The sequence below is a fragment of the Sesamum indicum genome, linkage group LG5 (assembly GCF_000512975.1).
Source record: "Sesamum indicum cultivar Zhongzhi No. 13 linkage group LG5, S_indicum_v1.0, whole genome shotgun sequence".
NCBI classification, from domain to species: domain Eukaryota; kingdom Viridiplantae; phylum Streptophyta; class Magnoliopsida; order Lamiales; family Pedaliaceae; genus Sesamum; species Sesamum indicum.
Window position 1 is genome coordinate 525,917 of NC_026149.1, and position 13,407 is coordinate 539,323.

Consider the following 13,407-nt stretch of genomic DNA (forward strand, 5'->3'; position numbering starts at 1 on the left):
TCAGGAATATATAGATACGGAAATGGGGGTTATTTACAGAAATGACATTGGGTTTCAGCCCATTTAAGTTGGGCCTCAATCCTGTGGTGGCCCATAAAAAATAAATATTATTAATTTAAAAAAATTATGAGAAAATTATGAGAGAAGAAAAAGAAAATATAAAAGTTAAGAAGAGTGATTAACTTGGAAGTTATTAAGTGAGCAAGAAATGATGCAATAATGATAGATACATATATCTATATATAAAATAAATAAATATGAAACACTAAAAAGTATCCCCTTAAAAATAAAGTATAAATGATGAAATAATTAGATTCAACATCAGAGAATTTCTTCACTTAAATATATTTGTTTATACATGTTCTTATTAAAAATATACTGTTTTGATACTATAATATAATATAAACTACAGTTTCTTTTTAATCTAAACACATTCTTATTTTACATGAAAATCTAAATAAAATTCAAAACACATATTTGCCACTGAAAACTGAATTAAAAACACAAACAAATAGGCCCGTTCAGTAAAATTATACCCGTTTTGACACTTCGTCATCTAATTATTATTATTTTATTATTTTTGTGTAAATGAACTTATCATCTCAACTTTGTTAAATTTGTACGATACCATATATAATTATTTTTTTAATTTCTTTTTGCCGATAAAGCATGACATGCAGTACACATGACAGAAGAAACACCATGACATTACTCTTTAGTACACACTGCATGTGATATTTTTCTAACAGAAGATTCAAATCAAAAATAGATCATATATGACAAAGTCCAAATTTCACAAAATTGAAATAACAAATTGACAAAATAAAAAATAAATAAACAACAAAATATAAAACAAACACAATTCAGATTGCAAAATATAATTCACCATTCTTTTTATCCTACAATCTTTAGGCTTGTGAATTTTGCATGATATCACCAAGTATAGTAGTAGTACTCTTTATATCCTACATTTTCTTTTATTCACATGGTTTAGCACACAACGCAGAATATCAACTTGAAACCATTTCAGAGACGTCCAAAAGTCCCCTGAATAGAGCACAATTAGCAAAACTCCTGAAGAATACTTAGCCAATTTCCATCCGCATGGTATAAGTAGGATTCATGAACGCAGTTACTCTTATCAGCATCGTCGCTCTGGATGAAAATTGCAAGAAAAAGAACTCTAGTGTTCTGCTACAAGAATTACAGATCTTAAATGCACAGTCAAACATTACACAAGATAGACAATTTTCTGGTCCATTCTGTTGATGGATCATTTCATATGGACACACTTGTCCACATACCTCCTTTACTGGAAAAACAGGCAACATATGGGAATCACATTCGAATAGATTGTATATAAAATGTTGCAAATTGATCCACAACATAGTTACCAATAACATAGCTCAAATTGAGTATCAATCTTCACTATCAGAGCTTCCTACATCGCTACTGTAATCACTACTATCGTCCTCAATATCAAGCTGCACATGCCGGACCTGTATGGGCTCCGGTGCCTTTGCCAAACCAGGAGGAGGGACGGGCCTCAACTGCTGTTCGTCGGCCCTTGCTGGAGCAGGAAGAGAATCCAATGGGGGTAATGTGATCGGGTCACCAGGCTTCCATCCAGGTGGAGGAAGAATTGGTAGATCACTTGGCAATTCCACAGGCATTCCAGGTTTCCATCCTGATGGTACAACAATATTTGGAGGAAGCAAGCCTTGGATTGCGGAAATATTGGCGAGTGGATTGCTTTCTGCTGGCAGGGCAGGCTTAGGTAAACCAACATCAAGATCAGCAAAATTATATAACTGCGATGCACGCATCTGCTCCTCTTGTGGAGCGGGAGGAAGTGCTCCACGGAGAGGAGCCTGCCCAGCACCGAATTCTGGAGGTGCAAAAGTTGTATAGCTTATTTTATGTGCATAAGACAAAATATCTGATAATTTTAGCTGAGTGGCAACAGTAGTTGTTGGAGCATCCTCTGCATCATTTACTGACTTGGTTCTTTTAGGGCGGCGGTAATCAGAATAATCATCAACCAGAATGTCAAGAATATTCTCAGCCTCTTTAAGCTTGTTGGCAAAGGCAAGAAGAGCAGAATCTTTGGAGCGGATTTCACGAGTGAGCTTCTGTTTAGCATCTTGAAGATCGAGTATCTCCTGGAGTTCTGCAACAGCTTCAAAGAGTTGAGTCTGAAGAGTATTGAACTGGGCAAGGATTTCTTTGGCTGAAGAAGGAGATGAGTCTGGCGAAGCAGGTGGTAACGACTGGGTTTGGGAAGACAAAAAGGACGGAAGGGATCCCCGGAATGCACTGATCCAATGTGCACGATTGGGTGAGACCTCAAAGAGTTTCGAGGCCAAAGACGCCATTTGGAGGAGAAGAGATTGAGCTCTAGTAAGAGGTGGTAGGAGGGGGAGGAGCGTTGAAGAAACAGCTGGAGTTGACAACTGATTCAACGATTGATGAGAGTGGTTAGTTTGTTGGTTTTGAGAGGAGAATTTAGGTGGGTTGGGGCTTTGAAGAGATGGTGAGTTGGGATTTGGCAGGCCTAGCCTGGCTGGAGATTGCACAATTTGGTGGGGAATACTTTGTAACATTTTGAATACCTTTCCTGTAGAAGTAACCTGGCATGAGGAAAATAGTAAGAACACATGGAAAACACGCCATGAGGATCATCTATCCTTATGTTAAAATCTACCGTATATGCTGAAGCAAACAGCAAAAAATTCTCCTAATTTGACAAAAAAGACAGAGATCCATATTAGCCCCAGGAGAAAGAAATGCATGCTTGTAGTTCATCAAAACTGCTATGTACCTAATTAAGATAATAGTTCTTCATTAGATGCACAAATAGTATGCCTCAAAGTAAAAATAAAATCCACATTGTCATACCTATAGATAATTACGGGCAAAACCTGAAAATTTTTCCATTTGTCAGCACTAATTAACAGTCTCATTGAATTCATTTTGTCATCCAACGCATGCAATATATTTAGTTATCCAGAGGGTCCAAATCTTGAGTTAGCTGACAAGGTTAAAATTTTAATTTAAATTCATATTAAACAAAATAACTTTAGCAGCTAAATATAATATTTCAATTCACTTATGTTATTATGTATTTTGATAATTTTTATAAAACTGATTACACATATCTTATCACATGATAAGAACTCTTTAACTAATACAATCAAAGTCATATAAAAAAATTATAGCAGCAATACTACCCAAGATGATGCAAAGAATAAGCACATCTGGACATGTTAGAGCAAAGTTTAATCTTATCTTTCAATCTTCATTCTTCAGTATCAGTTTTCAATTTATTACAATAATTACCTTATGTAAACCTAGATTGAGAAGCTTGCAACAAACTGTGGAGCTATTCAGCTTCACAAATCTCGATGCGGAGATTTGTTTCCAAACTGTATATACTTGACTCTACTAATCAATCCTATAATCGCTTAACAACTTCACATCCTCATCGACAAAACAATTCCACAGCACTGGCAGAATCCCCAAATCCAGAAAGTTCCTTCCGAGGATTTGAAATTTAAATCCTAACCAGCCTCGACTATTGAATCCAAACAAGGAATTAAACTTCTTCACCATAACTCACCTACGTACACTCAGGGCGAGCAGGCCAAGAAAGAGAGAAAGAAACTTACCAAGATCGCAGCGGGGCAAAGCGCAAAATGATGGAGGCGCGTTGGTAGTGGCGATTCGAAGCTCGAACGGAGGAGTAAATGAAGAAACTCCAAAAACCTCGAGCATAAATTTTTCAATGATTAACAAATTCTTGAAGTGAAACCCCAACAAATTGAACTCAAAATCAACCCATTTCCACAAACGCTTCATTACAGACAATAAATCAATGCACGAATTCGAAGAGTCCATGAATTCCACTCAGTCACACATAACCATAATAACCATCAACTGTTCCTAATGATAGCCTTAAACACTCAGAAACATTCAAAAGACAAACAAATTATATACAGAAAACAATAATACGAGAAAGAATATGAGAAGAAATAGCAAACCTGTTCGAGCTCTTGCTTTTGGCCGTGTCCCGTGTGCCGACAACAACAATCGTCTTCCTCGTCGCTGGTAGATGGATTGGAGCTTGCAATAGTTGGTTTGGGGATAGGGTTTTAGGATTTAGATTTGGGAGAAAGAAACTGGTGAAGGTCCACTAGTAAGAATTGAGGAATGGGAAGAGTGAGAAAGAAATTGAGTGTTAGAATTTAGAGTTTTGAGTTGCGAAAGAAAGAGAAAAAAGAATGTATATTTTTGTAATAAAATTGTTGGTGAGATTTTAAATTAGTTTAATAGTAATATAATATTGAAAATAAATTACAAATAAATATAAACTTTACAAATAGACATAAAAAATTATAAATTAATTATTATTTCTTGTCAATTTAAAATTATGTCAATTTAAAAAAGTATAAGAGATTATAAATAAATATTAAAATATAATATAAAATTTTATGTATCATATTAAATAATTATTTTAATAAATTACTAAAACTTACTAAATTATTGATTAAACTTGATCTCTTTATATATATAATAAAATAATTAAAATTATTCAACCATCATCATTATTATTATTGTAATAATCTCTAGATTAATTCATAGGTTTGACATAAATTTATAAGTAATAAAATAGATTGCGTCATGCATACTATGTATCCTGATATAAATATAAAACTAAAAAATGAATATAAAAAATTATAAATTAATTGTTAGGACTTGTCATTTAAAAAAGTATAAGAGATTACAAACATATATTAAAATATAACATAAAATTTATATGTGTCACAATAAATAATTATTTTTAAAAAATATCAGAATTTACTAAGTTGTTAATTACGCTTGTTTTTGTATAAAGATTAAATATATAAATAAAAGTACCATAGCTTATTATTATCTAAAATAAAATATATGGTGTTGATTAATAATTATAATATATGGTCAAGTTTGAGTATAAAATTGATAAAGTATTCAATATGAAATTAAACATATAAAAAAAAAATATATATATATATATATAAAAAGCTTGTGAAATTATGAATACATAAAATTGAGCTCGAACTCAAAATCAAGCATCGTGAGCCGGCTCGACTCGTCTGCCACTTCACAACATAAATAGAGACGATCAGAACCCCTCGAGCCCCAATTTATAACTCCGTTTGTTGTTCAATTTTTTTCTTTATCTAACTAAATCTAATTTAATTTTATATTTACTATTAAAAAGTAAATATTTAGAGGGTGCTTGATTAAATGTATTTAAATTTATTTTATATGAATTACCTTATTTTTAAAAAGAAAATTGAATTGTTTCAGATGAAATATTATAATGAAACTTATAATATGCTGGTAATGTTAAAATTTATAATTAATTTTTATAAAAATAAGTAAAATTATTGATACTTTAAAAAATGAATTGAAAATTCCATACCTTTTTTGTTTCAACTCTTATTATATATATTTTTATCTTATAAACAATTGCTAAAAATGTGTATTTTATTTTATTAAATATTTTATAAATCATTATAAAGAATTTATAAGTTTAGGAGTGAGCTCTTTTTCTTTTATCATAATATTAATAATATTTGTAGGGTCATGTATTTAAATCAGTAGACTGAAAATCAAGAAAATGGTGAAATCATCTGATGTGAAATAATAATCCAACAGTTGAAGTGAAAAATACCGATTCCATACCATCCACAAAAATTGCCTTTTCTTTTGCCATATTGTACACAAAAAGAAGAAGTTGTTGCGAGGAAGAAACAATCGGTTGAAGTTACCTCGCATTTTCAGCAAAGCGAGAACCTACAATCTGCTGCTCCAACAGTCTCATGCTTCAGAATCACGCGACCAAATAGTTTGCGGCTGAAAATTCTTGAAATCCCATCGAAGGAAACATATACCCATGGATATTCGACTTCGAATCGGAAGCCTTTATTCTCGTAATTTATGGAATTTTACATCGATAAATCACAAAATTCTCCGACCCTGCTGTGCGAAGAGGCCACCGCCCCAGCAAAATGGCGACAGCAACGATAACAGTAAAGGTTAGCATTTTTCGTTTTTGGAATTCTACATGGAAATATTTCGGGCATGCATGTGTGATTCCGACTTTGAGTGCCCGATTACTTGTTTTTTTGGGTTTAATTTCGAAGAAATTCATTGCTTCCTTGCACGGAGGATTGGCGTTGTGTGAATATACATTTTTCGGATTTTTCCAATAATACAGGTCTGGTACAGTGTTCTACCACTTTGGTTGCATGTGCAATTTACGGAGATGAGTTAGACTCTTTGTGTTGCCTTTCTTAGGCCTCAGCCTCTTGCAGCTGAGATAACAAGTATTATTGGAAGCTTAATACCATCAGATCATTTCTAATTTTCTCAATGTTGATCCTTTACTAGATCTCATTTATTGATGCCTGATTTTCTTGATGCTTGTGGTGTTTATGGATTGATCAGAATTACGGTGCCATGTTTTCCATGTGATGAAAGTGTTAGACGAAAAGCTTCCTAAATTTGATGATAAATTGTAAGGATGATCTTCTTGTCAATTTGTGTAATTACTTAAGTAGGTTGGTTAGTATATCAAGTGATGGGGAGTCTTTTTGGCCTGTGAATACTTGCGGGGGAGAAGATAACGGAAAGTTTTACTGCATCAGCTATGTGGAATGACTGCTCCTTCTCTAGGTGCAGGCATATATGTATCGGTTGATTGTATTTGATTCGTGCAGTTTCATGGATACACATGTTTCCCCCAAGTATAACTATCTTGAAATTATGGTTATGAATGCACTAAAACATATCAAGGGTAGTATTTCTAATGTGTTTTGGCGGTATGAACTTCCAACTGTAATGAAGTATTAGTAACTCCAGGCCTTTTAATTGAAGTCGCTTCAACTTATGTTGGAGAATGTTTTGAGTTGTCTATGTAAGGGGTGAATAATATAATCCTGCATATGTTTGATTTTGGGCAATGTCCTGGACAAATAGCCTTTCTTTTTTGAACTAGTTGTGGCTTTTCCTGAAATTTGTTCTGCTTCAACATATTAGGTGCTTCAACCAACATCTAGTCCCTTTAGTATTGAGTCTGAGAAGATCTTTACTGCTGAAAGTCGAGAAATCCCATCAAATTGCTTCATGAATTTTCCTGCGTTTTCTGCCAGCAGTAGGAGCCAGCCAAAGAATGACATGTTTATCATTCAACTTTGATTATATACTTCCTCCAAAACTATGACATATTTACACGAGTGATCAATGAATTCCCCTACCTCATCCATAAACGTCGTCTTATGTGTGCTCGTAAAATAAGCTTTGACATAAGCGTTGGGTTATGCATTGAGTTATCTTTTACCTCAAGTTACTCACATCGGGGTTCTCCATGATTCGGACAGAAACTACTGAAATTAGTTGCTCATGTTGCTTCGTCATTTTCTAGGTGATAAATTCTCAACAGATTGGGACAAGGCCTGGTCAAGCTTCAAAAAGCAAGGAAAAAAATCCTTGTTCTCAGATTTCTCTCCCAACAAGTATGTGAGCTGGAACCCTAGGCGGTCCGAGTTCCCACTTTCCGAGGAGGTTGACCCCATTAAAAGAACGGAGAGGTCAAATCTCATGTTATGGACCAGCCCCAGGTTCACTCTGGCTGGAGCAATTGTTATAGTTAGTTTTCTTTTGGTGTATACAATTCTATCCCCAGTTACATGAATCTCTGCCAAACAATTGTACCCAGTCACCTGCTACCTCTATTCATGTAAATCTGCTGTTATTTATTGGAATGGACGAGGAATTCACTCCTTTTGCGTCTCAGAAGCAAATGGGTCGTCCAGCATGATACTTATTTTTCGATATTGTTATTTTTTTGATTGGTATATGATGAATGTTTGTGATGTAAAGAAATCATCCGATGACAGTAGGGTACATTCTTCACCCACATTTTGTAAACCTTTTGTGTCGTGTATGGGTGTTGATATACAGGGTATGTGATCTCTTAAATGCTCTGAATAAGAATTTCAGTAGTCTGTATTACATCAATTTTCAAATGCATTACCTTTGTTAGCAATTATTTAGAAGCATCTGGAGACAGCCTCACAAGATTCATGAAAGGAAAGAGGAGTCGGGTTACATATTCAATGAAACAAATTAACGTTTCATGGGGGCTGATACTGCTCTATAAATTTGCACAACAATCAAGTGCAAAACTCTGGCTGAGTTATAATAACCAATGAACTCCAGCTCAATCCTAGGATTGGAAGACAACCTATTACCAGATTTAGCATGATATAGACCATAAGAGACTTACTATTGGTATCACCTGGCGTAAGGAAACCCTAGCTCTCTCGCACACAATGCACTTCAGCTAGGAGACTCCAACTAAGCCCTATTTTCCGACGTCAAGAGCCGAGCAAAAAATGCGCTTGGACTGTACTCTGTGACACACAGGATCACACGTGGTCACCTGATTCTTTGATTTGTAATGTTGTTCTTGATAGGCTAGCTTCCAGTTCATTTAGTTCATCTATGTCAAGATCGTCATCATCATCATCAGGAATACCTTCTGCATCATGTGTAGTTGATGTGGAAGAACCTGGCCTATCTGTTGGAGGATCTTTGTTGACCTGAATACACGAGTATGCTCAGCAAATGCTAAGAAAATAGAAAAAGTACAATGAGATTGCAAGAGATGTTAAAACAAAAAAACAAAAAGCATGAAGTATTCTTAGTTTTGCTCACAAAACGGTTCTGTCACGTGAACTTTCAAATGCAAAATTTGCCTGAACATTGACAAACATAATTTTGGCAACATGACTAATCAAAAGGAAAAAAATCCAAGGCCAACATGAAATCATCTAGTTCAACTTTGCCTTGCCAAAATATGTTTTGATCCTGAGTCTGAAATAGAAATAAATAACTCTTTGGATGCTTGATCTTGGTGAACAAAACAGTTTGCAGTACCTAAGTGGAAGAACTATAAAAATGTGTAGAGGCCCCTGAATCAGAATATGTAGCATGCCTTTGAACCATCACAATATGAAATACAGAAAGAAGAAATCATTACCAATCACCAGACTAAAGACAATTCTCGAGATATGTAGTCTTCTTCAAATAAATGCATAAGAGATCATTTGGCATTGCTCAGAACAACCAGTTTTTGCCTGTATGCTTTCTGGAATCTGTAAGCCTTTAGCCTTATTTGACAAACAATTATTACATGCAGAAAATTAGAAACTCAAGGGTTTTCTGTGACTTTAGGATTAGTTGGGAACCTTGATTGTCCTCAAAAGATATTACACACGTAAAATGTTAAAACAATTTTGAGGCGTGTTTGCCACTGCTTACAATAAATCTTACAGCTTATTGTTGAAAATAAACTTTAAATATTATGTAATTTTCCCCAAATATTCCAACTTCAACTTCAACTTCAACTTCAACTTCTTTGCACTCATCACTTCTGTTTTCAAACACCGCCAACTTTCATTATGGCTTAACTCACAATTTTATCTACAACTTATTACCACAAAAGTGGAAGCTATTGAAAAGACCCCTTTAGCCTTACTCAACCTCAAGCTATTTAAGTTCTTATAAGCATTAATGACTTGTACGTTCTTATAATTAGCAGTAGTCCTTTCTGTAAAGGTTTATCATCTTGAAAATTCCTTAACAAGATGACAGAAATGGTCCCTAGATATAAAATTTTGACCTAAATTTCAAAAGAAAATTAGCAAGTCTCCAATCATGAAATCCCAGACATGTGAGCTTAAGGACAAAATTGAAATATAGAACATCCATGTCATAATAAGTTATAGTTTGCAAGCGTAAACAAGTGTTAGGAACAAATTAGGAAAACATTCTCTTCATTTATGCTACTAGAACTTTACATGGTATGTTCCAGAGAGAGTAAATATCAACTCATTGTTACATCCTAAAGCAAAAAAGAGAAGCTCTTTTTAATGCATAAAAACTAAACATAGAAGAGGCAGTTACCTTTTGATCTGAGTCTGGTTCTTCTTCTCTTTGGTATTTGTCATAGGCTTCAGCATCATCAACAAATAAGCTTGCGTCTGAGAGGAACAGCTCACGACCACTGGGACATAAGGAAGCAAAAATATTAAGTCAATACTTTCTCCCAACGGGAATATAAGTAAGATCACTATATATGAGTTCATGTATTCACAAAAGTGGGCGTGCCTCATGCGGTCATTCTTTGCTCTCTCTGCCCTCTGTGCAGCAAGACTGGCTTCTCTCTCCTCCATCTTTCTCTTTTTCCATTGCATAAACAACTCTGGAGTCATAGGAGTTGTAGAAGTTACTTTTGCACGCTGAAAAGAGAATTTAAAACCATTAGCATGACATATACATATGGGTCTGGAGGTGGGGGCTAAGGAACTATAGAGCTACAATATGATATTATAGGAAATAGTACATGAAATCAAAAGTTATTGCTGCATTAGTAAGTACTACCTGGTTTTCTATCTCCTCTTCTATGGGTATCTTTTCACTTTCCTCCTCTAAAAGAGCTTTCATCTGAGACTTTAAAACATACCCAGGCGGAAGTGCATGTCTGTAATGACAGTCTTTACCACCATTTGGGCAGACCCAAAACCAACCATACTGCTTCTTCTCCACTGCTTCCAGAAAGTATTTACACACCTGCAAAATGATGAGAACATGGAATTACTAAATATGGTATTGCAAATAGAAAAACCATAAAACATCAATAAAGTATTGTCACAGACCATTGACGGAATGAGGTTCTGAAAACAAGAAAGTAGATAAGACATGGCTTACATTCAAAGCCACCTAAATCCAATAAGAAAAAGAAACCCCTTTCACCAATCTCATAAACATACATCACTTTTGCACATGAACTTACATAACTTTGCTCATCTAACATCGACATTCCCCTTGATTGGATAAGCTCTCCTTACCATACATGTCAACAATGCGGTACTTAGACCATATAGCCTGGCTGATATTAATTGCAGGTCTTTTTTTTATATACTAGCAAAACATAAAAATTCTCCGTTGCAAATACCTTGATATGTTCTGAATTAAATGTGCGATATAATGGATTTGCATCTTTTACAATGTTGGAACCTCTTTTTCACTTTGCTTACTAAGGCAAGATCTTAAAATAGCATGTCTTTGTCATGCACAGATTATGAAATCCATGTGCATCAATTACAAATTTACAATGTCCCAAAAGTTTAATGTCATGAGAAACAAGGTAAAATTAGTTTGAATTCTAGCACATTTGAGATAGTTTAATAAGAAAGCCAACAGAGTAAAGGAGGGCTTACTATATCAGTAGGCTTATTTTTGTTGTACTCGTTGCTCTTGGATGCAACAACCTTCTCCAATGTCTCTTGGTCCCAGTCCTCCATTGTTTCACGTTCTTTTTCTTTTAAATACAAAGCAAAAGATTCAAAACAGAAAAAAAAATATTGAAGGAGCAAGTCACAGGTAAAAAACATTAGAATTATTTGAAGCATTGTTAAGAATTTCAAATATCAACCTTCATCACGCTTATCACTGTAGATATCTATCTTCTCTCCTTTCCTCTGCACATTCAAGTCATGGGAGAACTTGCATTTAAACCCTTTCGCACATTGTCCCACCTTAAAATGCTCACATACAATTGACTTTGGATCAACACCTGAAATCAACACAAGATAATCATTACAATATGGTCGTTCATGCACCCCACATCACCGAACAATCTACCACAAAAGTTTGTTCATGTATGCTAAATGTACAAACAAACTGAATCAAACATCTTATATATAGACACTGAATTCACAAGAGGACGAATGCATATCGTGAGAAAATTTATTCATGAACGCGTATAGATCACATTGGACCTTATATAATAATCCAAACGACTTTATTTCCATCGGAAAATCCGCGAAAATAATTCAGAGAAATTTACCAACAGGAACTTTAGGTTGTTTTATAGCAACTTTAAATAACTCATTGAGCTCCTTCTCTCTTGCCTTCTCCTCCTCTTTCTTCTTCTGTTAAATCAATTATTCACCAACAAAAGAATTAATCGATCGATCAATAAATAAAACCATATGCATATAAAATACATAAAAAGATCAATTATCGCATAGGTGTCTGACCTGGGCATTGAGTTTGCTCGGGTCAGGCTTGGGCTGAACCGATTGTTTGAGGGACTGTACGTACTTCTGTACATTTTTCGACTTGTTCTTGTTCTTCAATCCGAACGTCTTGTCCTCGACTATCTTCTGTTTCTTCGCCAAATCCGCTTTCGATTGCTGCTTCGGCGGCATTTTCTGTTTTCTTCTTCCGGAATTGAATATTTAAACTCGATAATCAATTAAAAAAAAGATTGTAATTCTACAGGGATAGGTTTGTAATACAAGCTTTGGCGCCGGAAAAAATGGCGTCGCCGGAAGTAGAGAAGCCTGTGCGAGTGTTGTGGGGCGAGGATGTGTTGGTTCTGAGGGAGAGTCGGGTTTCGAGAAGCTACTGGACTCTGTGAGTTACGTTGTCACCCTTGCGGATTTTAACGGGTCTGGTCTGCGAATAGATAACCCGTAACCGTTAATGTTGAATCCAAGGCCCATCTGTTTCTTTCTCGGTTTCAGACACCCAAAGGCCGAACTTCATTTTGGGTCCGTAAGTTTGTTTATTTATAAAATTTCATCTTCTCGTATTATATTTTTGTGTAAATTACAAATACCACATCTGGTAATATCATGAGCGAGTATTTTTAAAAGTCATATAAATTTATGAATTATTTGTAGTTTTTATAAGTTACCTATACTTTTAGTCCTAAATTTATTGAATTTTGTGGTGATTCCAGTTTAATTTGAAAAAGATTTAAACTAGAAAATCAAGATTTAAAACTTTTTTTATAATAAAATTTAAAAAAAGAATGAAATAAATGTTTTACACATTATTATATACTAGTATGTAGGGCACCCTCAGATGAATGTGCACGGTTATTTGAACATTCCAAAAAGTAATTGTTACTATAAATTGGTGAATAAGTTGAAATTATTAAAAAGAAAAATATAACAAGAAGCACAAAAAATTGGTGAGAGTATAGCAGAGTGGAAATTTTGAAAGTTAAGAAAAGAAAGAGAAAAATATTTTGTCATAATATTAAAAACAAAATGACATACAAAAACTTGAGATATCAGTATAGGTATATTTATAAAATAATAAATATTTTTTTATTGATTTGATTAGATCTCTAGCAATCGACGGAGCGTTTTGATATCTGAAATTCGGTATAATTAGATGTATACATTTATGTTTTGAAAAAATTATATTTATTATTCTTCATATTTGTTTTTAATAGGTCAAATATATTGAATTTATTGATCTAAGCAAGTATTTTAAATGAAA

The 13,407-nt window shown here is 34.3% G+C and overlaps 3 protein-coding genes across 5 annotated transcripts; 1 reads left to right on the top strand and 2 right to left on the bottom strand.

Moving 5' to 3' along the window:
• On the bottom strand, positions 1,331 to 4,254 carry LOC105161411 (mediator of RNA polymerase II transcription subunit 4). 3 transcript variants are annotated; one of them, XM_011079084.2, is made up of 3 exons: positions 4,041 to 4,254; positions 3,669 to 3,765; positions 1,331 to 2,630 (listed from the first exon to the last, which is right to left on the bottom strand). In XM_011079084.2, exon 3 carries the CDS (start codon positions 2,601 to 2,603, stop codon positions 1,419 to 1,421), a length of 1,185 nt encoding a protein of 394 aa, XP_011077386.1. In that variant the 5' UTR covers positions 2,604 to 2,630; positions 3,669 to 3,765; positions 4,041 to 4,254; the 3' UTR covers positions 1,331 to 1,418. The 3 variants fall into 3 exon arrangements, with proteins under 3 accessions (XP_011077386.1, XP_020549642.1, XP_011077385.1); XM_020693983.1 differs by having other exon boundaries at positions 3,669 to 3,942; XM_011079083.2 differs by lacking the exon at positions 3,669 to 3,765.
• Positions 5,687 to 7,974, top strand: LOC105161412. The gene is made up of 2 exons (XM_011079085.2): positions 5,687 to 6,080; positions 7,469 to 7,974. The coding sequence occupies exons 1-2, from the start codon at positions 5,939 to 5,941 to the stop codon at positions 7,735 to 7,737; spliced, it is 411 nt and encodes a 136-aa protein (XP_011077387.1). The 5' UTR covers positions 5,687 to 5,938; the 3' UTR covers positions 7,738 to 7,974.
• Positions 8,056 to 12,625, bottom strand: LOC105161413 (zinc finger CCCH domain-containing protein 11). The gene is made up of 8 exons (XM_011079087.2): positions 12,153 to 12,625; positions 11,960 to 12,044; positions 11,546 to 11,686; positions 11,331 to 11,431; positions 10,492 to 10,680; positions 10,219 to 10,349; positions 10,015 to 10,114; positions 8,056 to 8,648 (listed from the first exon to the last, which is right to left on the bottom strand). Exons 1-8 carry the CDS (start codon positions 12,321 to 12,323, stop codon positions 8,475 to 8,477), a joined length of 1,092 nt encoding a protein of 363 aa, XP_011077389.1. The 5' UTR covers positions 12,324 to 12,625; the 3' UTR covers positions 8,056 to 8,474.

Bases quoted from the DNA above. Each gene is read 5' to 3' on its own strand.
- LOC105161411 (XM_011079083.2), bottom strand. From the start codon at position 2,603: ATGTTACAAAGTATTCCCCACCAAATTGTGCAATCTCCAGCCAGGCTA.
- LOC105161412 (XM_011079085.2), top strand. From the start codon at position 5,939: ATGGATATTCGACTTCGAATCGGAAGCCTTTATTCTCGTAATTTATGG. The intron at 6,081-7,468 runs GTTAGCATTTTT...GTCATTTTCTAG, and splicing joins CAGCAACGATAACAGTAAAG to GTGATAAATTCTCAACAGAT.
- LOC105161413 (XM_011079087.2), bottom strand. From the start codon at position 12,323: ATGCCGCCGAAGCAGCAATCGAAAGCGGATTTGGCGAAGAAACAGAAG. The intron at 12,045-12,152 runs GTCAGACACCTA...TTGATTTAACAG, and splicing joins CGAGCAAACTCAATGCCCAG to AAGAAGAAAGAGGAGGAGAA. The intron at 10,681-11,330 runs GTAAGCCCTCCT...ATCATTTTGCAG, and splicing joins AAAATAAGCCTACTGATATA to GTGTGTAAATACTTTCTGGA.